We start from the raw sequence: 25,981 nt of genomic DNA on the forward strand, positions 1-25,981 counted from the left end.
CGACCCTTCATTCGAGCACGCAACGTAGCAAGACCGATTGATTTCCCGCTTGCCGCTACGAAGCTATCTACACGCCGTAGACCATTGCCTATCATCCAGTCTAATAATGAAGTCATGATCCATATGTAACGCTGTTCACCATGGAACAGCCCTATTCTACGTCCAAAGTAACCGGTATGCCCTCTGCATCGCGCCCACGTCCACCCTGGCGCATCTATACTAAAGCACGCGGCAGTCGAGTACTTTGACCCCCATGGCGTCTACAAGCTGCTGGCACCTGGCTTGATCCCTCGACTTCCACTACGCAACCTGCACTGGCAATCCCATGCCGGACCGCTTCGCTCCATCGATACTCTGCACGTCGAGCTTGCGCCCGAAGGCTCGGTCGACCCGCGTCCTCTCTTCTCCCCCGACCCCTTTTTCCCGACCCGCTCGCGCTCGGAGAGCGCTGCTGCCCGCGACGATGGCTTCCAGACGCAGATTGGCAACGGAGGGGCTCTCCCGTCAATAGACGCCTCGCTCGAGAAGACGGCCGGCCACCGGACTAACAAGCCTGCCCGCCGACATCAGATTCCTGGCCTGCGACGAACCCCTATCTCAAGGTCTTGATCGTACGCTGCGACGACAACGACGCCTACAAAAACAAAGTGCGCCAAGAAGTTCGGGAATGGATCAAGACGCATACACCCGGGACGAGCGCCAAGAAGACAAATACCGCCGAGAATCATGACGCCTTCGAATGGCTTGTCCTCCACGTCGTCATACCGAACACCGTGGCCGCAACTCAACCTCCTGTCACCGGAAAGGGCGAAGCGGGGACCACCGAGAAGCCATCTGCAGTCTCTAAATGGAGGCCAGGCTCTAGCACTCTTTTGGAAAAGCTACGAAGCGACTTCAACTCGGGCAGCAAGGGTGCTGTCGACCACATTGCCCAGATCCGTATTGGAATCAACGATGTCCCCTACGACAGCTTGCCACGTGTCGTGCCTGCCGTACCGAGCGGATACAAGGAGACTGCCGAAGACAACGAAGCCGCCTGGGAAGATCTTATGGTGAAGATGCGGAGCCTGATTCTGTCGAGCTTCGATATGCGTGTCACTCAATATGAAGACGATATCAAAGAAAAAGACAATCAGCGGAGCTTGCCCGGCTGGAACTTTTGCACCTTCTTCATCCTTAAAGAAGGACTAGCTCGAGGATTCGAGAGCGTGGGCTTGGTCGAGGATGCTTTGGTTGGATATGATGAGTTGAGTGTCGGGCTTGACATGATTATCAAGGACCAAAGAACGGGGGGCAACCTAGGCACGACAGCTAGCGCGTTGCTGAGTTTCACAGACGAGCTCAAACAAAGCGCACTTAAAGCTCAAAAGATCATCGCTCAAGCTCAACAAGAAGATGATGAGGTTGTGGATATGCAATCTGCAGGGGCCAAGGCCGGCCACGGAGACGACACCTTCGACGAGATCCCGATCAACGCATCGAAGAAGCCCTATCGTGATCTCATTCTTGAAAACAACGTGTCGGTGTTTGACTTTAGATGCTACATCTTTGCGCGACAAATTGCCCTTCTGCTGCGTCTCGGCAATGCGTGGTCTACGAGAGAGGAGCTGCTGGCGAAGCTCAAGGAGCAACAAGACTCGGTCATTCAAGGCGTGGCGCCGCGAGCACTGCCGCCCAAACACACCGAAAACGAAAGCGAAAACCTATCCATGCTGGCAGAGATATGCAGGCGGACGCTGGAGTTCATCCCCTCTGTATCGCAGGTTATGCGAAGCGACGTGTTAGCAGCTTTGACAAAAGAGACAAAAGACAGCATACCTGAAGAAGGTTCCCAGGAAGCGCCATCTATAGATACCGCGACAACGGAAGTTATCGATAATCTTGTCGCCTCGTATGCCTTCTCTATTGCACAGCAGGTTCTTGCGCAGACATCAACCAAGGCACTCCCAATTCCTCCCTCGACCTTGGCTACGCCTGACGGCCCTGAGCAAAAGGCAACTATACCAGAACCGAAGACGATGATGCACCCAGCCCGGGAATCGTCTTTGAGGATAAGTACTAGTGGTGCTGCCGGTGGACGCCCGCCCCCGAGCCCGGCCTTTTTCCCTGGGCCAGGAGCAGGGAAGGCCCAAACGGATCACGAAACAGCGAAACACAATGCCTTCTTGAAAGTAGGGCTGGAAGAGCTGGCTGCTAGGAGAGCCGAGCTTCATATCCTGTCTCGAAATATCTTGGAGGAGTGTGGAAAGAAGAGAGCATGGAGTGACGGCTGGGCATATGTGCCTGTCGTCGGACAGTCGTCACTTGTAGACATGGTCGAGATCAATCTCGACGATGATTCGCCATCAGTATCAGAAGATCAAAAAGCAGCGACAGAAGCAGTGATATCGCTTGCAGGTATTGAGAGCAAGCTTTTGCGGGCGGCTTTGGATAACAGTGACGATTTCTACCGGCTTTATGAGTCTCTAACAGACAAGGCGTTGAGGCATTACACTGTGTCCAACCACACGCACTCCGTTCAAGCCAGCATGGCCGATCTGGCTGTGCTAAAGTACCACATGGGCGATTATGCAGCAGCGGCGGCGTTCTTCTATAGGACCACTCCCTTCTTTGGAGAGAGCGGTTGGAGTCTTCTCGAGTTATCAATGCTCGTGATGTACTCGGATTGCCTGAAGCAGTTGCAGAGGAAAGACGAGTATGTCAAAGTCGTGTTGAAGCTTCTGTCCAAAGCAGCTTCAGCTGAGAAAGAGAGGAAGCGCCAACGGTCCGTATTCCGGATTGGAAAGAAGGAAGAAAAAGAAGAAGAGAAAACGGCCAACTACCCCGACAATGATGCCATCAAGGGGTTTGTTAGTCAGCTCCTAACCGAAACGAAAGGCATAACCAACGAGGCCCGCGTACCGCTTGCGAACTTCTTCTATGACATCGAGATTGATTCAACACCTGAGTATCACGATGGCCGAGACAGCTTCTCCGTTGTCCTCAAAGCTACTAGTCTGCTAGTAGATGAGATGCCGATCGAGAAGGCCAAGATGCGAATGATTGGCCATGTGGGCGGCACACAGAGGGAGATCTGGCTGGAGCTGGCTGACCCTGTCGTCATCAAACAAGGGCGGAACAAGCTCAAGCTTGATAGCAAGGTAAGCTTATATATCGCACTGAGCAAAAACAGCATCACTGATGAGGTACCAGGTCGTCATTCCTGGCACATACGAAGTTGATAAGGTCGACTTCAACGCCAGCAAACTATGCCTTCACTACGAGCGAGACATCAGCCAGCCCCTGACGAGCGGTGGCTTTTTGAGATCACCCAAGATCACAATTTACCATCGATCTAATACACTCGATGCACGCCTTTCCGCAGCCAGCACCGTACAGCTGGATCGCAATAACAGAGTTGATGTCGAGTTTGATTCGGGTTGGAACGAGCTTATCAAAGCCGAAGTTCGCGTCAAAGCTGCAACGAGTGGTCTGCGCCTTCTGACTGCCGAAGGAAAATGCATACAGAGGACGGATGAGACGGATTACAAATTCGCCCAGAAACCCGAGGCTGGCCTATTCAAGTTTGATGCGCTACCGAAGCATGCCTCATTCAAGATCCGGTTTCCGTTTACTGTGGAACAGGAGGTTATGAACGTGTCCGTCAGGATCGAGGTCACTTACACCACCGAGCACGGGACCTACCTGTTTTCAGTAACACCTAGTATTCCCATCTCATTGGCTCTGGGCGTCAACGTTCAAGACGTTTTCAAGCACAAAGCCCTATTTTCTCGCTTCACGGTGTCTACTGCCAGCCACAGCCCATTGAGGCTGTTCAAGAGCGAGCTCGTCAACTCCGATATCTTCGAGTCGCACTTTGGGTTGCCGCTGGACGAGGCAGTCATGGTCTTCCCCAAACAGCCCGCCAGTCTACTCTACAAAGTGACCCGGAAGACGGGCGTAAAAATAACGAACAAGACGGCAAAGACAATGTACTTGAAGCTCCAGTACAGCGTCATCCATGACGAGGTTGTCAATGTTGTAAGGGAGTCGATCACCAAATCCCTGGCGAATTCTCCTTCAGAGCCTTACAGTCTCCTTCTTTGCGACACTGTTACACCACGTGTGCGGAATGCACTGGACGCTCAGACTCTAGAACGGGCTACACTCACTGGGACTATTCCCACGGACTTCCTTCGTGACGTCAGTTGGGTAAGATCCTTTACGGGCTTAGGAAAAGACCCCGAGGGGAAAGATCTCTCCGGGACTCTAGCGAGGTGCCTCCACGAGTGGCAGTCGACGCACCCTTCACTGGCTCTTCCCCAAGAGGTCCCGGCAGAACATCGATCGATTCTGATTCCTGTGGATATTCCACCGGTCACCATCGTGCACACTGCAGACATTACCCTACAGCCGAATGACGCCGCACCAGAGCTCCGCCAAGGACCTAGGTCAGAGGTTGCTGCTGTTGTGACCAACCAGCTGGTCCCGGCTACCCTGCATCTGAAGTGGACACGCATATGGGACATTGCTACCCCTATGACAAACATGTCAGATATGGAGTTCAGTTACGAGGTCCTGGCACCAGGCGATTCATGGCTTGTTGGCGGCCGTCGCAAGGGGCATTTCGTCATTCCGGCGCCCACCAACGAGGACGAGCTCAGCAGTGCAGATTCCACCGAAGCGGATATCCCATTGCTCCTGATCCCGCAACGTGAAGGATGGCTGCCGTATCCTACCATCGACATCAGGGAGGTCAAATCGGTGCCAGGTGAAGCGGGCGGTAGCGGTGCTCTTACACCGGTGGACGGGCCAGGCGGAGAGCCTTGCGAGATCGATCACAGGAATCTTGGTGAGACGGTCAGGGTCATCGCCGACCGGGAAAGGGTTACTCTGAGTCTCGATGCCAGTGGCCCCGGCGGTGGCCCGCTGGTGCTCGAGACGATGCGGAGGGGCTTGGCAGAGCGAGTAGTGGCTTAAGGCAAGAATATCATCAAGGGAGACAGGCTTGCAGGATAGAAGAAGTATAGTTGTGGTTGACATAGCTATAAGCAAGACAACAATGAAAATGACACCCGCTTTTCCTGCTCTTCTATCATACGCCGTTCAAGCCAAGGGGGACGCCGTCGCTAACAGTGAAGAGAAAAGAAAAAGTAAGAAATAAAACACAAGGTAAAAATGAAAGATCCCTTCAGCCAGATTTCAACATGTTACCGAGGGTGGTCAGTTTACCACTATTTTCAAACAGAGAAACGCCGGGGCCTGTGTAGACGTTTGCCTTACTGCGCCGGGTGGCACCAAACCTAACCGAATGTCACGTCAGCATGACCTCCTGGCGGTAGCAGTCGCTGTGGGAAAGGGGGTGGGTATTACTCACCAAGCGTACGCCTCGACGTAGGGCTTGCTGCTGAAGACGGTGCGGGCCGTCTCGAGCAGCTTCTGATTGTCGGCGTCGGTGCCCCTGCCCTGCTGGCCGGCCTCGGGGTCGCCCAACTCGGTGAACCAGAACTTGAGGCGGTCGCCGCCGCCGCCGAAGGAGGCCTGCTGCTGGTAGAAGCCGTGCAGCTTGTCGGTCCAGTCCTCGAGGCCGGCGGCGGGGCCGTACCAGTGCGCCGAGACGAAGTCGGCGGGGCAGTCGGCGCCGCCGTTTAGGTTTTTGCAGGCTGTCAGGAACTGGCCTAGCCAGTCGAGGCCTGGCTGGCCGGCTGAGACGACGGGGTGGCTGATCTGCCAGCCTTCTTTTTGGAGGGGCATGATGGCGTGCTTGTAGTACTTGGCCACGACGTCGGGCACCATCCAGGTGCCGCCGTCGGCGACCTGGATGTTGGGCTCGTTGAAGCAGAGCAGCCGCTTCGAGCCGCTCTTCTGCAGGCTGCGGAGCTTCTCGGCCGAGTCGGTCGCCAGGACCGGCTTGTCCGAGTCTTTCTGCTCCAGGTCGTGCGGGCCGATCTGGGGCAGGAACTCGGCCTTGGGGTTCGCGGCCTGGATCACGGGGCTCTCTTTGAGCTCCCAGGTGTAGTACCAGCTCACGCGCGTTTGACCGGTGACGAGGTCTCGGAGGTCCTGGAGGTACTTGTCGGAGACGGCGAGGCCGACTTTGGGGCCGGCGTTGTTAGGGGTGGTTCCTCGGGGCTCAATGGTGGTGGGGGCGGCTGGGGATAGGCCGCTGAGGAGGGAGAGGGTTATGATGCTGAGGAGGGCATGCATGGTGGTGGGATGCGTCTGTGTGTGGTGGTGATGGGCTTTCAAGTGTATATGGAGATGTGAAGATAGTATATGTATCACGGCAGTGACTGGTCAACAAGCTAGTATATATCTGAGGATCAGGGGCTTGAGATCACTGTGCCGAATAAGAAGAGGGGGTCTTACATCGGGCCTGGAGATGAAGATTATATAGATAGATTTGACTTGCGACGAAGTGGTTAGGCTGATCAGTAATAGTACACCTATTCCCTTATCGGCTATGTGCCTGTCTCTTTCATCATCGCTGGCGGCACACATGTCCAGGGTCAGCGCGGTCATCGTTACCCTGTATGACAAAGGGGACCGCTACGTCAGGTGTGAGATGTTGGACCATCACGTAGTGAGCCTCGGAGGCACTCAATCTCCAACATTGGGGGCCAGCTCCGGGCGTTCTACGTGTTAGGCCAAGGGCCACGAGAAAGGTGCAGGGACAGGTTGGCCCCAAGGAGGGTTGGACTTGGAAACCTCAATGCCGATCCCTAAGATCTTGAGTCCAAATATAAACCGAGAGCCTTTGATATGGAAAGCAAGTCCAGCACTGCAGCCGCGGTCCCACTTGTAGCATGGAGAGACAAAGGCGTTCTTCCGACATGTCGTTCCGTCCTGTGAGTGATCAGCGCGGCTCGAGTTCTGTAGTGAATAACAATGGGAGCTAGCTGCGGGAGAAGCAAACGCAGATCAGCAGGCCAGGGGGTCTTGTTTCAGGGACTGGATCAGGCTCATCTGCTCCGATTGTTACGCTCAAAAAAGGGCTTAGCATCAGGGGGGGGCCGAATGATCCTCCAGGAACAACAATGGCGTCGTGATTGATAACTCGTGGCCTTTGTCTGTGTTCGTGGGCGGTTGGCGGCAAGACAGACAGACACGCGCGGGTAAGGATTGAAAGAAACCCTGTAGCCCAAGACCTAAATTTAGAAGGAAGTAGCGTCATTGGGCTTACTGCTGGCCGGGATTATCGGTCTGTGGTTTCTGCCAAGGTACGCAAATGACCACCTGTACCAGAAGTGACGGCACCTGGCAGTTGACTGTTACTGATGAGACATGCCCCCACGTTTAGCCACAGCAAGTATTCATTCGTGTCTATTCGGGATACGCCAAGATGCGGCCGCCTGGGCGGGCGCTACAACAAGTTGAAGCCAGGCTGCTCTCGGAGAGTTGGGTCGTTGGAGGCGTCAAACCCGCTGTCCAGCTGTCCCAAGCCAGCCCTAGCAGAAGGGCACCGCCGTTGAGCCAGTGGCCCCAACCACTGAAAGGGTACCCACCACAGCGCGTACGGGGGATTATATGGCAAGCATCACATCATTACAGCTACCGGCATGTTATCTTCACACTCCATTGGTTGGCGCATTGCATTGTTACAAACAGGTCGGTTGGTATGGAACACTCACACTTGATGCCTATCCGGTCAGTAAAAGGATACACTACTAAAAACACGTGATGCTTACCATGCGTTGCATTTTCAACCCGATTGACCCCAAATGCGTTCTTGACCTGCCATCCTGGGTTGATCGATCCTTCACAGCCACATGGTACAAGGTGATCCGGTCCGACTCAACTTACCTTGCAGCAGCTTCACTCGGAGTAGGCATTTACACACCCTTACCGACCGTCTGCCTTCGAAAAACCGAGGGTCATACCATGCATGCTATGCGCCTCCAGCTTGCCTCGTGGTGTTCCACTACATTGCGAAGGCAGAAACAAAACGCCAGCCCAAACACCAGACCTACGCTCGGTGAGGATGAGGATGGGACCGAAGACATGTTCGTGCCTTGTGACGATGACTACCCTGTGTTCCCGCCACCGCCGCCACGGATGATTCTCGAGGATGCTGCGCAATACTTGTCGGTCATTTCCATTCGCAAGTTTGCGGCACCTCGAGGTTTTCTCAAGGACAGCCCTCTATTTGCTCTTTACCGTCTTTACGAATTCATCGTCCTGGACCGTGTGCTCGACTACCGGAATTGCCTCGAGGCCTTCTGGCGGAAGCGTGACTGGCCCGTTAGTGAGATAGCCGACCCGGCAGACGATGACCCGGAAAGGTACGCGTTCCTCGCCGGTTGCACATTCCTCATGGCGCGGTCTTTCAATCAGAGGGTAAATCTGGGTCTCAGCCGCAATATGCCTGCCCTGTTGATCCCGGAGGAAGCTGAGGCTGCCCGGAACGTCCCAGAGCATCTACGGCAATGGGAGGAGGTGCCACAATGGGCAAAAGATGTACCACCGTTGAGCCAGACTTACGTGCTACCAACCCACGACGGAGAACTGCTGGAGAGCAAGCAGGATACACGGGCGGACCCCGACTTCTTGGCAAAGAACATATTGCTCTGGACTCCTCATATATTCTTCACTTGATAGCATATACAGGGGTTTGACCGCCGAGAATGAAGCAAGTTTTACTATTCGTTCTATTTGAGACGCTCGGCCAGCGAGCGCAACAGCCTGATATTGGTACACGTATCATACAGAATACGCACTACGAGGATTTTATGTCCTTACGGCTTCCCCCCCAATGTACAAGACACCATTCCAGCCTCGACATGACACGAGGCCTCAGACAGCCCATCCCACAAAGCCTTGGGTCTTCCAGGAGTACTCGTCATGTGGCAATATATCGGTCAACTTAGACAAAGGCAGCTGTGCCGTATCGAGATCGATACAACCGGTTAACACGGTCCCGCAGAACGTTCGCCGTGACTTCATGGTGGAACTGCCTGGCCCATTGGAGAGCGGTATTTATGGGGACCGGCCTGTTGCCATGTGCACGAATGTACTCGTGTATGTACGTCAAAGCATCGTCCATATCATAAGACCTAGCCTGGTCTCCCCCAGTGAGAATGCGGCTGATCTTGGCGGTGAAGGCATAGTGCCACGGGGCGGCGTAGATGGTCAAGCCCGGCCTCTCGAAGATCTTGACGTTCTGGACCTTGGCGACGCGGGTCAGTTCGCTGTGCAAGGGGCCCGGCATCCACATCTGGGTCTCGGTGTTGAGCCAGTCGGTCCCGAGCGCCGGGAACCGCTGCTGGGCCGCGTGCATGGCCCGGTCCAGCAGCACGCGGGCGTCGTTGTTGAAGTCGGCGCCGAAGATGTCGATGTCTTGCGTGCTCCCGCGCGACCGTAGGTACAGCGTGTTGACGGCGCCGCCGACGGCCACGACGGTGATCCGCGAGCGCCGCTGGCGAATGTACTGTGCGACGTACGCGAGGGCGGCGGCGAGCTCATCCCGGCCGATGTCGTGGGAGACTTGTTGGAGGAGCTCGCCGTGCTGGTCCACCCGGTTCCGCGGGACGTGGATCATGACTTGCTGTGGTGATCCGATGTTGAGACGAGCCCCGGGCTGTTGCTGGGGACGGGGCGTTGGTCTTGGACCGGCTCCAGGGCTGGTCCTCGCTTGCTTGGATCCTCCACAGCCCATGATGCTGTCAGGAGCCGAGATGATCTATGACTATATGCTTCAAATAGACAGGATCGGAGTGGTAATACAATCGCTAGGTCACTTTGCGAATAGAAGCAAGATTCGGGGCAACACTATCCTCTAACAAACCATTCTATTCCTATAGTATATATACATAAGAAGAAACTCAAGGCAGGCTTGCGCTCAGTGCGTGCTATCCCTATAAGCAGCTATACGTTAGACGTGGCCACCGAGGCCATCACCACGTTGGGCTGATTGATATCATCAATTAGGCGCGCGCATTTATATGGCAGTCTCTGGTGAATGAGAAAAGGCAGCGCCAACCTAGGTTGGCTTCCTTGAAACGCCATTGCGTGAAGGTCCTGAGAAGGGCCTCAGGATGGGAAGGATGAGAATAGCGGCCAGTGAAATTGCCTCGTTGGCTGTCTGAGAAAAGCTCGGTCCAAATATAGGGGGTACTTACACGTAAGGAGACCTGATGTTGGCCCAGAGCTTTGGGTGGCTGAGGCGGGGTGTGCATGTTTGACAGGCATGTTTCTTGATCGGTACGCAACACCCAACATCTACCAATTGACAACCCCATCCATCCTCGAGTATGGTATGTATTTGCAATATTAGATAGCCTCAGCTGCTCGCCTCCACCTAAGTCCGTGGCGAATTCTTTTCTTCTCGGCCATCGGTTTTGGCACAAGCTCATTCTCGATGCCTACGTCGGTACCACTTACAAGCATCAAAACCCGGGGCCAGCGCAAACGACAGGTCGCCCAGGCACTTTTGACATCCCACCACAAGAGTCAAAGCATATCGACCAAATCATCATCTCCTTCAGCACCGGTCCGGGTAGTATGCATCTCCGACACACACAACAAGCAGCCCTCCTTGCCGCCCGGCGATGTCCTCATTCACGCAGGTGACTTGACGGAATTGGGCTCTTTTGATGAAATGCAGGCTGGTCTGGCATGGCTCTCTTCCCAACCTCACAAGCACAAGATCTATGTCGCCGGAAACCATGATGTCCTTCTAGACCAAAACTTCCTCGCCAGATATCCCGAGAGGCGTTATGGTCAGACCAAAACCAAAGCAGACCTTGACTGGGGAGATGTAATCTACCTACAGGATTCAAGTGTCACTCTCGATATCCCCCCCATTGAAGCTAATGGCCAAAGCGGTGCTATCAATGGAAACAAGGAAAGGAAACTCACCGTTTTCGGTAGCCCCTGGACCCCCAGTATGGCGTCTCCGCCTTTCAATATCGACCCGACGCTCTCGATCACTGGGAGGAGAAGATGGCTCTCATGAAGCAGCCTCCAGACATACTCGTCACACATGGTCCGCCGCGCCATTACCTTGATCAGCGGGACTTCCACCGAGCGGGGTGCCCCTACTTAGCAGAAATGGTTCATCGATTGCGGCCCCGCCTGGTGGTGTTCGGCCACATCCATGCGGCTTACGGTCGCGAAGATCTCGTCTTGGACGGCGTACAGCGAGCGTACGGCGAAGTTATGACGGGTTGGTCTGGCTGGGGTATGCTGGCTTGGATGGCCATCTCCGTGGCTTGCGGCAGAATTAGCTACTATCTAAGCAAATTTCTGTCCCAGGGAGAGCAGAAGATGACAACGTTCGTCAATGCCGCCGTTGTAGCGGGTCAGCAGAACGAGCTGTGCAACCCACCGATCGTGGTCGAGATTTGAGTACCAGCATTGCCATCGCGCCCAAGAATGTCGTGTGGAAACTTCCACTGCGAAAAAATGGGAAAGTTTTCTTATAATCGTTATATATCATGGTTATTTACCCTCGTGGGATAACAATTCCCCCGCCAACCGTTCAAAACGACCGAATTACCCCCTCGAAGACCCCCTTTCCCCTTTCCTCACCTTCAGACAGGAAGTCACGTCACTACAGAAGCGAGATACCCGTCCATTGCTGAACCCTCATTATCGCCCAAAGGGGAAATGATATCTTCTGATACGTCCGCCGCATCTCGAGCTCCACGATATACCACTCCCCATCGATGAGGCGGTATCGCTCATCATAAAACCCGCCGCCGCGGATCTCGGCGAGCCCCCAGGGCAGCTGCGGGAACAGAAGCTGGTCCTCGAAGCCGAAGCGGGCGTGCACCTCGTCGTCGGCCACCTGCTCGAAGTGGCCGATGCCGATGTTGTGCAGCGTCTGCAGCGGCGCGAAAAAGGGCTGGAAGAAGCCGATCCACGGCTTGGGGCCTTCGAAGACGAGGGGGGTCCCTTGGGCCCCAGCCGGATGGGCGCGCCCTCGTGGTCCAGGTAGCGCAGCGAGAGTTGCTCCTGGCCCGGTGGGTACACGTCGCCGGCGTAGCGGTGCCATTGTTTTGTGTCGGCATAGTAGCCGTACCGCGCCTTCTTGCGAATGATGGCGTCGATCACCTCGGGCTTGGGAAGAGGGGCCATACTGTATGTGTATTCTGCAGCGTTCGGATCTAATACACCCTAGTCTAACATCAGTAAGATCTCCTGGATTGGGTTCTCGGATATGGAGTCCTGAAAAATACCGTGAATCTTTAAGGCCGTCGTCGTAGCTAGCTGCTGCAGAGGCGTGAATGGCAATGGGGGATTCGAAGAATAAGCGAGCTTCGAGCGTGGGCTGACTGCAGGATGCTCGGCTGCCGTCTTATATGCGTCGTGTTTTCCCACTTTTGCCCCTCAGGATCCGAGTAGCCAAGCCGGGGAAAGTCCTCCACATAGTGTGACTGAAGCGTGGGATCGTCCGAGAGGGGTGTGCAACTGTGCCCCACAGAATACGTTAAGTAGCAACGGTAGGTGTCAGAGGAGTCGCGAGATACTCGATCGAACTACCATATCATGGCAAATACTTCCTATTACGATCTTCTTTTGCTCTTTACATGTCGATTACGGTTTCATAGCTTCTCTACCAGCTTTTCGTCAAGCTCTTAGACCGTTGGTACTGGAGCGTCGGCGATGGAGAAAAGCAGCGTTTCCGAAGATGGCAAGTGGGCGAATGGATGCACAAATAGGCGTCTTGTGGAATCATGGGTGCCAGTGTTGTATCACGGGAGAATATGGGTCGTTTGGCATGTGAAGCCAGCCGCGTCCTTCATTACAGTCAGCTGTATCCATTTTCCTATATCATTCTTATAGGGGGTTGTCGACACACGGCGGCTCATCCTAAAACCCTCCTCCTCCGCTCTACCACTATTCCTGGTTGGCTGTATCCTACTTCCCAGGCGCCTGGCAGCTTGATGCTCTCTCACCAACGGTAGCAATCTCTGCGCATCAAGACCCAGCCGGCGTTTTCCACCGCGTCCTCCAGTCGGCGTTCGGGCTCCCAGTAGACGTCCCGACTCTCCCGAAATAGATCCCAGACATCGAAATGATAGCATGGGTTCCCCCACACCGTGACCTTCTTCAGGGACGGGATGGTCCGGAGGTACGAGTCGAGCACCTGGACGGCGTTCAAGACGTGCTCGACCCCGCCCGTGGCGGCCAAGTTGGTACCGCGGAGCCCGAGGTCGTCGAACTCGATCTCCTGGATGTGCGGGCAGTGCTGGACCAGCAGTGCGACGAGGCCGAAGCTGCCGCTCTCACCCTCGCCGTCGGCGCCGCCGTCGGGGTAGGGGTGGTACTCGTTCCACTCGGGCCAGGGGAGCCAGACGCGTCGGACGAAGCTTAGGTTCCTGGCGCCGATGTTCGGGAGGATGGTCTCGGTCAGGTCCAGGGGTGGCTGACGCACAGGGCGCTCTCGCTGTAGAGGAAGCCGACGGCTTCGTTGTAGACGCGCTTGCTGGTTCGGAGGATCTGGACGCTGAGGGGCATCTCGTCGTACTCTGGCTCCTCGGGCCAGCTCTCTTCTTGGCCATCGGACGGAAGCTCTTCTTCTTGCTGTTCGGGGGAGGTGTCTTCTTGTTCGGGGGAGGTTTCCTCTTGGTGGTTGGACGAGGTCTCCTCGGACATGGCAACGGAGCGAGACCAGCCGGGGTGGTTGAACGGCGTGATGAGCACCTCTTTGTACTGTGTGAGAAAAACGAGGTCAGTCAGGGCTCGGGAGGTGGAATAAACGCATTGCCGGGGAGGGCATGGCGCCTTCTTAAATGGGAAACAGGATATCCTGCCATTCAAACAGGCTTCTGTCGATCATTGTCCATGGGGAATTACTTACGATCTGGTTTCTGACCTCGGGAGGGAGGTCAAACCATCCCAGTGGTTTCTTGGCCTCTGCCATCGCCGAAAGGGGGCGGATTGTTCGACAAGTGAGCTTCGATTTGCCTGCAAAGGGGAACAATGCAGCAATAATAGCTCAAGTGAGATGCAAGTCGGTGAAAGTATCTGCAATATGACTGGAAGGAGCAGAAGGGTACAGAGGTGAATTGAGGTTTGCGCGGTCGATCGTGGCCAGGTTGACGGAGAGCGCAGAGCAGGGTCGGATAAGCATCCCATTACCGGTTGTATAGTCGGTGAGTCTCAAGAACAATTGTATAGTCGGCGACTATCAAGAGGGTGCAGATTTCATTGTCCAGCTTATAACAATTTGACATTACATTTATCTCTGTTTAAGTTTTATAGGACCGTGGTGCTCTACCATTATTAGACGAGTAACTGTACTTCTTGTTATGGCTCTGTATAACATTTACCGTTCTGTTGGACGTGTCTTTGATCATGTTAATCCATGGTGAATCATGGGCTAGATCATGGATGAGATAGTCGGCGAGGCACATTAGACGTTTGACATAACCGCCCATCCTGTAGTCATTCTCCAGCTATCTGCGTGTATCAAAAGCTGGCACTCACCATTGCCGTAAACGACCTACAGGAAAAGGAGTGTAACTCAAAAGTTGGAAGATCTCCGCCGTCTTCTTTCTCCTCGATGATACCCTACCATTCTCGCTGGCCACGCATCTGAGCCCCATCGTGATGATGGTGCTGCTGGCACATGTATCCAAAAACGACAGCAATATTCTTTCACTACGATGCAGATCACTAAAAGTTGGACAGGTTAGATGTTAAGAGCACATGGATGTTTTCGTAAATTCGCTTTGATTGATTAGCCATCCTTATAACACTAAGGGCTTAAAAGGGTTTTTTTTTTCTCGTCTGGCCATCTGAAGGTATTAACTAAGTATTTCGCAACATTAGTTAATAAATTATACTTAAAGTAAGTATGAATCGATACTTTACAGCGCTCTTGGTAGTATCAAATGTGATTTCCAACCAATTCATCCAATGCTCTTTTGTTGGCCATTCTCTGAAAAAGGGGTGGCTCCGGCTCCGGCTCAGCTTCGGCTAGTACATCTCCCAGGCCCAGTTCTTCTCCTCCATATACTCAGTATACAGATGCATCGCACTCAAAAGCTTGGCCAGGCCCGTTCCGAGTTGAGGTATGGGTTCGTGCACCACTTCTTGGCCATTCCAGGAAATCCTTTGGTACATACTCTTATAGATCCGATAGTCTATATGGGAAATCCGCACAACTGTTCTTTCCAGCGTAGAAATCGCCTCAAGGTGCCTGAACAAAATAGGCCAGTGTCGGGGAGTGTAAGGGTTCCAGTTCGGCACTCTGTCTTTGCGCCAGGGCTGATGGGTGATGATGGTGTCGAAGACGAGCTCCCTCAGCCCTTGGCAGCGCTTCACGAGGATGAAGATGGGGTGCTCTGGCCCGATGCGGGGAGAGGCGAAGTAGCTCGCCGCGTGTTCCGCTGGGAAGACAACACGAGTCATAAGCCTCGCGTTGGCCTTGTTGATGGTCTCGAAGAAGCCCTGGAGGTATTCCGGGGGGCAGGGGAACGGAAAGGTGTTTGCCCCGTAGAGAATGCCGACTGCCTCTGCGTAGATGCGTTTGTTTGTCCGAAGCAGCGAGACAGAGAGGCCTTTGTCACCTTTAGCCCAACAAGTAGAGGGTAGAGGCGGTTTCCGACGAGCCCAGTGCCGACAATCTCGAATGTGTTGAGGCGAATGAATAAGTCTCGGTATATCTTGTTCCTTATTTCGCCAGGCATGTCGAACCAGCCCAGGGCCTTCTTGGCGAAGTCCATCTCGGCCGAGGGAAGTAGGGAAATAGCGATGACATGATGGTCGTGTTGGATACACAGTGTCTCAGGGGATTGTTTCTGGTTAGGAATGTCAATCTTATCTCACAAGGTCGGATTCTCGGGGAGGACTTATTATTTCTTCTAAGAACCTGGAAAACGAAGGCACAACGGAGATAGATCGTAGATGTGCCGGGCATAGTCTCCCTTGGATATGAAAACCTACCATTACCCCCTTAACTCTAATCCATCTTCCACGAGGCTTCGGTCATGGTGTCCCGCTTATGATTGGCAACGCCTAGCCCTCATGTCGGAACAGAAAGTGCAGGACGTGAAGACAACCAAGTGGTCGCCATAGCTGAATAAAGGTCCGAATCCATGTATGCTTGTGCACCCAGCCTCTGTCGCATCTAACGAGGCGTCTCCGTTGGCAAAGCTTATCCAGTCCATGGACGCCTTGAGCTAGTTTCCATGGATGTAACCTGGGAAGAACACGCCGCCCCCTTAACATATATTTTCTCTTGGTTCTATTCTAGGCGTCTATTGTGTCATTTGTCGATGCTGGAGCCCAGAATTGCCTTGCCCTGTCTAACCTGGAGGCCGCCTCCTTTCCAATGCAGAGTCGCACATCGAACTGGCCTAAACCCTCTTCAGTCTTGTCCCCAGCCATCGTAGCGAGGGCTGCTAGTCCTAGATACGAGTGGAACAGGTCTGGCGGGGACCCTGCATCTTTCCCGAAGCCACCGTAGGCATTCTGCGTCTTCTGCAGCAGGAACTCACGGCCAGACGCTCCGTCCAAACTTGCGGCTTCAGGTAGAGCATCGTTCAATACATGCAGGGCACCGGCTACCCACCAGGCGTAGCATGTATCTGCAACCTTGTTCGGTCGGCCGTTGAACCCGCCCAGCACCGTGCCCGTGACATTCAACGATGCCATTTCCGAGGTCGGCACCGTAATGATGTTGCCTTGCTCCTCCCCCACTTCTTCTTCGCTATCACTTTCATCGTTGTCCGTGAAGACAATCTGTCGAGATACGAGCCAGCGGACCATGGCGGCTATGTTGGGTATTCCGGCCTTCAGATAGCGATTTGGCTCGTCCGCATTTGCTGCTGTAAGGTCTAATATGGATAGCGCGGCAACGGCGCAGTAGGCATAGCCTGCCTGGCTCTCGCCCATGTGGCTCTCAGCAAATCCTCCGTCGTAAGCCTGGCTCTTTCGGATGTGCCGCACCATGCCATCGACATCAATGTCCAAGTCCTTTCCCACTTCGTTGCCGCGTAATACCCATCGTATTGTCGCGGCCATATAGCAGTATCGCATATCCCGACCGCCAGAGATGGAGCCGTCCGCATTGACGACCTCGCCGAAGCTGCCGTCCGGTCTTTGTAGTCGCTTGATCCATCGTAACGTTCCTATCCTGTTCACGCCCCGAAACGCTGTTGGGACGCTGGTTTCTTCCTCATTGGCCAGTAGCCCCAAGGTGAGCAGGGCAAAGTATGTTCCGGGTAGGCTCACGTTCTCGGTGTCGTTCACCGCCGGGTAAGACACTGCTTCGTTCCAACCTCTCTTTACAGTATCGGGCTGGACATGGCCGGGGCTGCCGCAGAAGCCCCCATTCCGGTGTTGTTGCGCAAGGACCCAGTCGCGCAGTCGTTGCCGATCCGCGGCGGGTACCAGAGACTTGGAAGCTACGGATGCGCTGTCGTCCTTGGCTGACGCTGAGGCGGAAGAAGGCGAAGAAAGAAGGTCGAGCCCGGCGAGGGTGAAGTAGCCTAGCAGCAGGCGGTTGCTGTCCATAGTCGTGTAGACGGATGGCAGGACTGTGGTGTAACAGCGCTGGAAATACTGCACGTGTCTTGCTTTCTGGAGCTCCATTTTGGGCAGGACGAGGTCGTACAACAAGAGGAGGAAGAGGTAAGTTTCGCTCAGAGCATGGCCGGGGGGCAATCTAGACTTCAGCAGGTTCTGGTCCTAACACGACTCGGTTCGCGAATGTCTTTGTTGTTTCCTCGAGTAGCAGCAACCGATCGCTGGAAGTCAATTGTTTGCGAAACCCCCACCTTTTGGGCTCAGATGAACTTCAGCTCTTCGGCAGCAGCCATTGCGTTGGACTTTGAAGGAAGGACCCCGCAGTACACAATATCATCTACATCAAGTACCCTTCCACCCTTCTCACGTAGCTTTCCGTGCCAGACCGGGGAGTATTAGATGGAAGTAGGATCATGATAAAAAGACAAATCAGGAAAGGCCATGATGCCTTATTCCTGCTTGAATTCCAGCTAATTTTAGAAGTTTGACACAACTGAAGGCGATAAAAATAGCTGCGTATGGTCAGGACAGGTATTGGAGTGGAGGATGGGTAGGTACATTGGAAGTATCACGGCCAAGCTTCAACTTGGAGGGACCATGCTAGAAGCTTAGCATTCAGGCTTCTAGCTCTCCCGCTACCCGCGATAAACGATAAGCAAGGTTGAGCTGAAGCAACTCATCATCATAGCGCAACGATCAGCTAATGCAGGCCCCCCAAAAACTGGAACAGCGCCAACGCCCAAGCTGAGCCTGCAAGGAAGGGCTCGCGATGGACATACGTATCCATCAATATTTTTGAGACACGGCCAACCCAGCACTGCCCAGAAGGCAACAACCAGTCAATCCTTCCTGTCGACGCCATCCACGGACAGGCGTCCACGTATACTCACACACTACACCATCTATACGCCCAACCTAGATTGCGCTGACCGATGAACCACAACTCTTCCCATCATCATCAACAACCCTCTTCACCACCTCAGACGGAGACGGGTGCACCCCCACGATCACGATCACTCTCACGACGATAGTTACCTGCCATAATCTGCGCGTCCCGAGAACAACCGGAATACCGCAACCATGGCGCTCATATCCGCCAAGACGATCCTGACCTCGCTGTCGCTCTTCCACGTCACCCTGGCCTACTTCTTCTTCACCAACCCGGAGACCATCGCAGACCAAGCCCTGGTCTACATGCTGGGTGAAGCCATGGGCATGGTAAGCGCGCCCCCAACTCCCTCTTCCCAGCCCGCCGGTTCAGCCTGCCTGCCCCCTTTTCCCTCCCTCCAGCAAGCCCGATCGCTGACCCGAACGTGCGTTTCACTCCATCTAGCCCATGACGACCAAATTCAACCTCCCCACCCCCCGTAACCTCCCTCCTGGCCATGATCCTCCTCCTCGTCGGCCTCTCCGACATCCTCTCGCTCTCCCTGTCCGAAGAGATCTGGCTAGTCCACCACTGGGGCGCCCAAGCGCCCCTGCGCTTCCTCTTCTTCGCCGTCGTCCTCGCGACGACCTGGTTCACCACGCCCACGGGCACCCGGCGCCCCGGCGCGAGCGTCATCATGTCGCGGCCCGTCGCCGTGGCCGGCACGGGCAGCGGCGGCGGTTGGGACGGCCTGCGCAACCGCGTCGTCTTCACCTTGGCTTTCATGGAGATGCTCAGCTGGTTCTGGGTCTGGGTCACCCTGCGCGAGGAGGCCCGCGCGCTCCAGGTCAAGAAGCGGAGGCGCAACAGCTCCGGGGGCGACCGTCACATGTAGAAGAAGAGAGAGACGGGGTCACACCGAATCATAAAGGAAGAGGAAATCCAATTCGCGGGTGATTAAGAAAGGAGGTGGTCTGAGTAAGATCTAGATCTGTAGCTAGAATTGAACATCATTTGCGGCTGGTACAAACGGAGAACAGTGGAATGGATTAGAGTGCATGAATACGACCTGGGATATATCGAGAAAAGCGAGAGCACAGAGGCGCCATTTCAGTTGAGCTTTTCAGGAAGTACCTAGTGTTGGATGAGTGATGTTCTTGACTTGGGAATATACAGGAGCATCGCAGGAGATGGAAGTGCAATGATGGGCCGCTGCTAAGGGTGGCAAACGGATGATGCCCCTTTTTGTTTTGTCATATGCCGACATCTTGGATTTGGTGCGAATAGGATCACAGTACCCCTGGTCTTACATTCAGTCAATCATCTTGATTTGCATGGCTTTCACCATGGGTGGCTATCTTATTTTTGTTCTTTTCTGCTTCCTTTTCTGGATTGTTTTTGGGATATCTAGTACAAGTAGCTGCAAACCTCGCCCCGGAGATGGGACAGGTTCGGACTAGCCTGAGTATGTAAAAGACATCCTTGCTGTCATCTTGAACAGTTTGCAAGAATTGGACGAGCTGGAGACATCTCTTGGGAGACCCTATATATTGTCATTCCAATCTCCGGTTCACAGCAAGTCAAGACCGCCATGGTTCGAGCGCAGCAGTCTGTTGACCATTACGCTTTGAACCCCTTGCAATCCCTTGGATACGCTTGAATATTCGACCGTTTTCGAGAGCACCACAGCAACCAGCTCAGCTAGTCCACCCCAAGCAGGGAGCAGAGCGGCAACAAGAACCAAGGCGGTCATCGCATTGGCATTTATTCAACGAGCTTGACTTTGCTCCAACCCCGGGCGGCCTCCGCCCACGAATGCACAATAAGGTCGATCGCCATCGTGAAGTTGCGCTTGGGGCCGATGGCCTTGTATAACAGCATGTCGGTATCGCTGTTCTCGTACGTCTCGTCGGCGTCGTCAGAGACGGCGCGGGAGCCGTTGGCCAGGTCGCCAAAGGCCCACTCGGCGATCCGGTCGGCCCAGCCAGCCGGGTTGACCGTCGTCGAGAGTCTCTCAATATACTCCTTCAGGCGGCGGTTGGCAGTCGAGGCAGCCTCTCGCAAGACGCTGAGATGTTCTTTCATCCACTTGGGCATCGGGCTCTTGGGATCGGCGCCACGTGCACGCTCGAGGTAGCGGATCGTATGTACAGTCGCCAGTGCAGACTCGCGCAGCATTCCATTAGCGTGCAACGCAGAGACGTCATGTAATACATCGACTCTGGTGACGTCTGCTTCCGAGGCCGTCTTTCTGCGCTCCGTGAGTCGTGTGACCTGGTTGATGAGTTGGCAGCGGATAGACTCCACAAATCTGTCAAGCCCATCACCCTTTGAAGCCGTCAAGGACAGGCCGACGTAGGTAGCTAATGCTTGTACCACGCTGTAGTACTCGACTTCCGGGAGAGTCAGCTTATCCCGAATGTCAGCTCCATTCAAGAGCGTGGCCATCCACTCCGCCATATCTTGGCAAGCCGGGGTTACGACGTTACGGTCACGGTCCTTAGCCAGAGCCGCATTGCCGGGCCTGTAGTCTTTCGGCTCTTTGTATGCGATGAGACTGAGGAATCGCTCCGAAAGGAGCGACAGGTGGGCTCGATCCTCCTATTGGCCGGGTTAGTTGTCAGGAATAGCCGGGCTTGATCTCGGGCTCGTGCAACATACCGATAGACCAGGGCCGATACTAAGGAAGTCTTGAATAGGGCGAACCGGGTTTGCCTCGATGTTAGGGAAGGGGCCATAGTCCGTAGTATCATAAAGGCGCATGCCCGGCTTGATGTGCTCTAATCACAATTAGTGGATTTGCCTTTCGCGAATGAAACAAGTGTACTTACGAGCAAGCTCGTCCTGCCAGGTTCCCTGCATGACTTCGCCATCAACCGATCTGATTCCTCTGTAATGGTCGGCCAGAGCCATTACCAAGGTACAGCTCTGCTTGTGCTTCGCTTTGGTAGCAAGATTGCCTAAGATACTTGCATAGCTGCCGTTGTCGAAAGACAAGCGCAGGCTATTGGGAATGTTTTTGTTGATCGCACTTCTGTAATAATACAAGTACTGCGATGTAGGCGTGTTACCGTGGACATGATTTTGCCAAAGTCCAGGAGCCATGGTGCCAAGGCGATCTGCAAAAAGGGGCCCCAGGCAGTTGAGCGTCACGTTCTTGACTTCAAGGGAGTCCCAGATAGGTTTGGCATGCGATGCTGCTCCAATGAGGACATACAGCTTGACAAGTAAGACAGAAAGGTCCTGTCGCTTGATAGACTGCGAATGGTGCTGCGTATCCATCCAGAGGATCGCCTGCATCACGCGCTTGCCATCGGCCCACGCCAAGGGAGAATTGTCGTGGCGCCCCCAAAGACCATCAAGTCCAGCGAGCTTCAGCAAGCACACTGATCCAATGATCGTCAAGTCCGTATAAGGGCTGGCGCCTACGCCTTTCAGCTGCTCCAGGAGGGCTTCATTCTCCAGGCCCGCTTTCCAAGTCCAAATGCACTCTTTCGCGATTTCCTTCAAACAAGGATCGCACCTTTCGGGAACGGAGTCGGAATGACAGATCCCACAAGTAGCGCCGCGGTAGGTTGAAGACGGTTTGTAACACTTCGAGGAAGTGGTGAAGAAATACCGCAATCGAAGGTGGAAAGTCTGCAACATGATCTTCCGGAACTGCGACTCTTCGGACTGATTTGGTCAGCTTTGAGTTGTCCCCGACTATGAATTTCAAATCAGCCACCAGACTTACCTGTGAATACAAACTGGGCAAACGGCTCACCAGAGACGTGACCTCGTCGGTAGAAAGCAAACCGAAGAAGCGCCTGAGATTATCAAAGCAGCTCATGTCACGGTAATGCGACTCAATGTACCTCATGAGACCATCAACACGGGCTGATAGGTTCGTAATGTCATTCTCTGGCTCGCTGGGCGTCTCGAAGGCGATAATCAGTTTTGCCATGTCCAGTTGAGTGCGGTAGATGGGATGCTGAGCGCCAAATTCGGTTATTGTCGTTAAGAACCCCTCCACCTCCTCCAGGGCCCTATGACGAGTTTAGTATGGCTTTTAGGGGAAACATGAAACATTAGTGTTACTCACTTTCTGGCGTTCGGTTGCTTGCTCGCAGCAATGATGAAATTCTCCCACATTTTCCAGTCCTTAACAATGGTACGTGTGGCGATAGACTCAGCTGCCCGTTTGGCCTTGAGAAGATCTTGAGGCGACGTGATGTTCAGGCGGTCCATAGCCGCCATCAGTTCCGCTGCTTTCTGTTCGAGTGATTTCTCTTGCTTTGGCTGTGCGTCCCGTTTGGCCTTTTCTTTGGCTTCATGATCTTCCACAAGCCAGAATGCAACGCCATTCTCGAAGATTGTCTTACAGATGGTATAGAACTCATCCCAGGCGCCCAGCTCCTTCAGCTGATCCATCATTGTGGAGCAAACGGTCTCAAATCCATCTTTGAGGGCACTGAGAGCATTGTAACTGGGATCTGTAAGGCACTTGACTAGGTCATCTCCCTTTGTCTCCTTTATGACCATGTTGAGCCAGAGCAACATCTCGTCTTGGGTCGCGATGACACGAGGCGGCAAAGGCTCAGAGCTAGACTCCTATGTTATGGTATATTAGCATACTATCCGGGCACTCTCAAAATGTGATCCTTCAAGTACCTGAGGGCGGGAAGTTTTGGCTTTCTCGATTTGCCGCAAAGCCAAAGTTCGGAACATGGATTTCTTGACATCATTGTCATCGAGCGAAGCCTATGCCCAATGTAAGTAAGAAGTAGCACGCGAGTGAACAATTGGCCGAGTTGTATCCTTACTGCGTAGATATAAGTAGTAATCACGTTGCGGAAGTGGAAGCTTCGCTCAGCTGGGAAGCTCTTGTCCATGACGGCAGCAATCTGCCAGGGGAGTTAGTCGAAAGGGGTGAAAGAGAGGCTATAATAATCGGAATCATACCTGTTGAGCATGCTCCCAATCAGAGTTAGCAACGCAGGAAAAGAAGCTCGTCTTTGCGATTTCCTTTGCTTTCGGGTTTGCCTTGACCACATTAACGCGCATCGCACCGATGTACTTAGGATACTGGTCACTGGTCATGCCAGTGCTGACGAGCGCCCAGTCGTACAGGTCTGCGGTTGCAGGGTCTTTGACAACCACTTTGTCGTTGATGATCTTGTCAACAGCTTGCCAGGCAGCCTGTCGGTCAAGGGGCGTGTCTAGTTGTGAGCGAGCAGCAAGTTCCAGGGCCTATACCCAGTCAGCAGGTTGGTTACCAGCACTGATGAATCCCACCCTCTCGAAGTGAAAACAAAACAGCGAAGGTAAGACGATCGTCGTTTTTGAACATGTACCAGGCAGTCCATTGTACGCCGGGAGGTCAATCCACATCTCATGACTGTCGTGATCTGAGAGCCCTCGAGGTCGCCCATGGTGCAAGTCCGAATGGAATACTGCTTCACAGTACACGTCTAGCAAGCAGACCACAGCACTCTGAGGCAGCCTTGAAATGAAGTGGATTCTGGTGGATGGTTGAGGGGGGTATCATGTGGTAATGTACGAGAGCTGTACCGCGACCATGCAGCTTTCTAACCAAAGTCTACGCAGAGTCTCGGCGACTAACACAAGAGTCCTTTTGAGACCTGCAAAGCCTGCAAGACTCGCATGCATACCTCACCAGAGGTGAACCAGCAAACACATGGTTTTCCAGTGTGTTGAAAATGACGTCGGTAGATGAGGGGGAAATAAACAAAGCAGATATAGCTTACCTCGAAGTAGGAATCCTTGCTGGTCTTTGCCTTTGACCTGGCCATGTTGATGATATTGGCCCACAGTCCATCTTGCCAAGCACGTTGGAGCTGCATGCCGCAGTCATCCCGAAGCGTAGGCCGATGGGCCCTGTAGCCATTCATGATGGGCGGCGGTGTTGCGGAATGTTGGACGCCGCCAGGTGTGGTGATGATGTTGTTGGGTGAGACGGGGTTTGACAAGAACCTCGGTGGGGGTTCATGGCAAGTGGAAAATTCAAAACCAGGTCGTCGAGTCACACACACACAAATGAGATAAAAATCAGTTTACGAGGTGGCCGAAGCTTGAAAATATCGGCGAGGCTTCTCATCGGCGCATCGTGAGTTTTCTACAGCGTCTCATTCTTCTAGAATCTCTGCTACTTCGTGCCTATCGCATGTTTACAGCTGTGCGGCCACATGGACCTGCCCCTCGACACATTTGGTGGGGTTATTCTCTTTCTGCCACCCGTTGTTAACCCCCTGCAGGGCGGCCGTAGGTTGAACTATAATGAGCGATGGGCGGAGTTCAGCTGGCCGGCCCATATATCGGTTGTACACCTTTAAGCCAGCCGCACTTGGTAGGCGGTGACCAGGTCTACAGCTGGACACCGGCTACCGACTGGAGTTTGTAGGCAAGTAGAGAGTATCTAAATGCATCTTTCTGATGAATTGGACTCGATATCGAAACAGTATTGGATGATCGCATCGGTAGTGCGCTCTCGTGATTCATTATTTCTGCATGTACAATATTCTACAACTGGCTGTGAGGCCATAGCCAGGGCTGTTTTTAGTGACTTTAGAAGACTGGATTGCTTTCGTCATGGCAATATCGGCGGCCCGCCCACTGGGCGTGTCTTGGTGCATGATGATGACTACCAGAAGATGCCGGTCTTTTCTTTCTTTCGCCTCTCAGTCTGGGGGTTTGTCAGCCTGCGATGCCCTCAAGCAGAGGATTATCATGTATTCTCATGATCTCGTAACTCACCCATTCCTTCTTGCAGTTTCGGTAGGCCCTGTCCCGCCGTTAGTCTCCGATTTTCATGTTCGATCTGGGGCCCAAGGGAGAGCGGGAATGCATTGCGCCTCAGCCCGTAGCTCCCGAGACTCACTCGAAATAGTCTGAACACATCTTCCGGTCGCCTCCGTTTCGGTTAAGACATCGTATGCTTCGTTCGGCGGCTTCTTGGCAGGGATCGAAGTATTCGCTTCTGGACTTGCTGTGGCGGGAGAAGCGGGTTAGAAAGGCCTTGGAGCTGCGAGGGAACGGCAATGCGAAGAAAAAGGGGAAAAAAAGAATTGGAGGCTCACTTCTGGAACTTGTTCTTGTTCTCCTTGCTCCAAGGGTCCTTGCCGTCCTTGGCTCCCTGGCTGGCCTTGCTACCCTTCACGGGTTCGCCTTCGGTTGACATCTTGAATTGGCCCTTGCGATGCGCGACAGTGCTATTGACGTGTTGTTGCACTGGAAGGGGAGTCGTTACGAATCGGAGGAAGCTCTAGACGGTTTGCGCTGAACCCCTGCTATCCTGGGTGCTAGGTACAACTACCCAAGCGTCATCGGCTGGTCGCAACATTAATGTGCCGACCGAGGCTCATTTATTTAGTGGACTTAGACGCCCGCAGCGTGTATTCACTGTATTGGAGCCGTTCCATCCCGAAAACAATATGTCAACACTCATCATTCATTTTCACTTCCAATGATGTGATGATGGATGCTACGATAATTCTCAATTCGTGAGCCACCCAAGGGCATGCGATGCTAGTGGCATGCGACGGTCTCCAGCATGATTTCCTCGGAATATGAAGACAATGCGCATATGCCCAAACATTGCTGACGTATACAGTGATGCTGCCTAGTGTATGCATCGTCGAGGAATAGGATCCTACT

The 25,981-nt window shown here is 53.8% G+C and overlaps 12 protein-coding genes across 12 annotated transcripts; 4 read left to right on the forward strand and 8 right to left on the reverse strand.

Annotated features, from left to right (window-relative positions):
- Positions 1-140: 140 nt before the first annotated feature.
- Positions 141-4,959, forward strand: PG986_013141 (tmem1 family protein; the record flags this gene model as incomplete). Its single annotated transcript, XM_066849363.1, has 4 exons — positions 141-174; positions 236-602; positions 698-3,140; positions 3,193-4,959. The coding sequence occupies 4 exons, from the start codon at positions 141-143 to the stop codon at positions 4,957-4,959; spliced, it is 4,611 nt and encodes a 1,536-aa protein (XP_066693506.1).
- A 211-nt stretch (positions 4,960-5,170) lies between these two features.
- PG986_013142 (uncharacterized protein) lies at positions 5,171-6,186 on the reverse strand (the record flags this gene model as incomplete). The annotated part of the gene is made up of 2 exons (XM_066849364.1): positions 5,171-5,282; positions 5,357-6,186. 2 exons carry the CDS (start codon positions 6,184-6,186, stop codon positions 5,171-5,173), a joined length of 942 nt encoding a protein of 313 aa, XP_066693507.1.
- Positions 6,187-7,860: 1,674 nt separating this feature from the next.
- On the forward strand, positions 7,861-8,574 carry PG986_013143 (DNA-binding protein; the record flags this gene model as incomplete). Its single annotated transcript, XM_066849365.1, has 1 exon — positions 7,861-8,574. The coding sequence occupies one exon, from the start codon at positions 7,861-7,863 to the stop codon at positions 8,572-8,574; it is 714 nt and encodes a 237-aa protein (XP_066693508.1).
- Positions 8,575-8,842: 268 nt separating this feature from the next.
- Positions 8,843-9,634, reverse strand: PG986_013144 (uncharacterized protein; the record flags this gene model as incomplete). Its single annotated transcript, XM_066849366.1, has 1 exon — positions 8,843-9,634. The coding sequence occupies one exon, from the start codon at positions 9,632-9,634 to the stop codon at positions 8,843-8,845; it is 792 nt and encodes a 263-aa protein (XP_066693509.1).
- A 702-nt stretch (positions 9,635-10,336) lies between these two features.
- On the forward strand, positions 10,337-11,325 carry PG986_013145 (uncharacterized protein; the record flags this gene model as incomplete). Its single annotated transcript, XM_066849367.1, has 2 exons — positions 10,337-10,735; positions 10,849-11,325. 2 exons carry the CDS (start codon positions 10,337-10,339, stop codon positions 11,323-11,325), a joined length of 876 nt encoding a protein of 291 aa, XP_066693510.1.
- Positions 11,326-11,530: 205 nt separating this feature from the next.
- On the reverse strand, positions 11,531-12,057 carry PG986_013146 (uncharacterized protein; the record flags this gene model as incomplete). Its single annotated transcript, XM_066849368.1, has 2 exons — positions 11,531-11,874; positions 11,901-12,057. 2 exons carry the CDS (start codon positions 12,055-12,057, stop codon positions 11,531-11,533), a joined length of 501 nt encoding a protein of 166 aa, XP_066693511.1.
- An 817-nt stretch (positions 12,058-12,874) lies between these two features.
- PG986_013147 (uncharacterized protein) lies at positions 12,875-13,846 on the reverse strand (the record flags this gene model as incomplete). Its single annotated transcript, XM_066849369.1, has 3 exons — positions 12,875-13,301; positions 13,358-13,635; positions 13,784-13,846. The coding sequence occupies 3 exons, from the start codon at positions 13,844-13,846 to the stop codon at positions 12,875-12,877; spliced, it is 768 nt and encodes a 255-aa protein (XP_066693512.1).
- A 1,058-nt stretch (positions 13,847-14,904) lies between these two features.
- PG986_013148 (uncharacterized protein) lies at positions 14,905-15,653 on the reverse strand (the record flags this gene model as incomplete). Its single annotated transcript, XM_066849370.1, has 2 exons — positions 14,905-15,441; positions 15,498-15,653. The coding sequence occupies 2 exons, from the start codon at positions 15,651-15,653 to the stop codon at positions 14,905-14,907; spliced, it is 693 nt and encodes a 230-aa protein (XP_066693513.1).
- A 526-nt stretch (positions 15,654-16,179) lies between these two features.
- PG986_013149 (prenyltransferase and squalene oxidase) lies at positions 16,180-17,523 on the reverse strand (the record flags this gene model as incomplete). Its single annotated transcript, XM_066849371.1, has 1 exon — positions 16,180-17,523. The coding sequence occupies one exon, from the start codon at positions 17,521-17,523 to the stop codon at positions 16,180-16,182; it is 1,344 nt and encodes a 447-aa protein (XP_066693514.1).
- A 1,014-nt stretch (positions 17,524-18,537) lies between these two features.
- PG986_013150 (uncharacterized protein) lies at positions 18,538-19,220 on the forward strand (the record flags this gene model as incomplete). Its single annotated transcript, XM_066849372.1, has 2 exons — positions 18,538-18,675; positions 18,900-19,220. The coding sequence occupies 2 exons, from the start codon at positions 18,538-18,540 to the stop codon at positions 19,218-19,220; spliced, it is 459 nt and encodes a 152-aa protein (XP_066693515.1).
- Positions 19,221-20,089: 869 nt separating this feature from the next.
- On the reverse strand, positions 20,090-24,219 carry PG986_013151 (cytoskeleton organization protein; the record flags this gene model as incomplete). The annotated part of the gene is made up of 10 exons (XM_066849373.1): positions 20,090-20,926; positions 20,987-21,105; positions 21,157-22,000; positions 22,062-22,134; positions 22,183-22,353; positions 22,410-22,918; positions 22,979-23,068; positions 23,131-23,211; positions 23,270-23,557; positions 24,076-24,219. 10 exons carry the CDS (start codon positions 24,217-24,219, stop codon positions 20,090-20,092), a joined length of 3,156 nt encoding a protein of 1,051 aa, XP_066693516.1.
- A 749-nt stretch (positions 24,220-24,968) lies between these two features.
- On the reverse strand, positions 24,969-25,505 carry PG986_013152 (Mitochondrial copper homeostasis protein; the record flags this gene model as incomplete). Its single annotated transcript, XM_066849374.1, has 4 exons — positions 24,969-25,010; positions 25,082-25,109; positions 25,206-25,349; positions 25,405-25,505. The coding sequence occupies 4 exons, from the start codon at positions 25,503-25,505 to the stop codon at positions 24,969-24,971; spliced, it is 315 nt and encodes a 104-aa protein (XP_066693517.1).
- Positions 25,506-25,981: the final 476 nt, after the last annotated feature.

The sequence above is a fragment of the Apiospora aurea genome, assembly GCF_038362705.1.
Source record: "Apiospora aurea strain CBS 24483 chromosome Unknown utg000009l_segment0_segment0, whole genome shotgun sequence".
NCBI classification, from domain to species: Eukaryota; Fungi; Ascomycota; class Sordariomycetes; order Amphisphaeriales; family Apiosporaceae; genus Apiospora; species Apiospora aurea.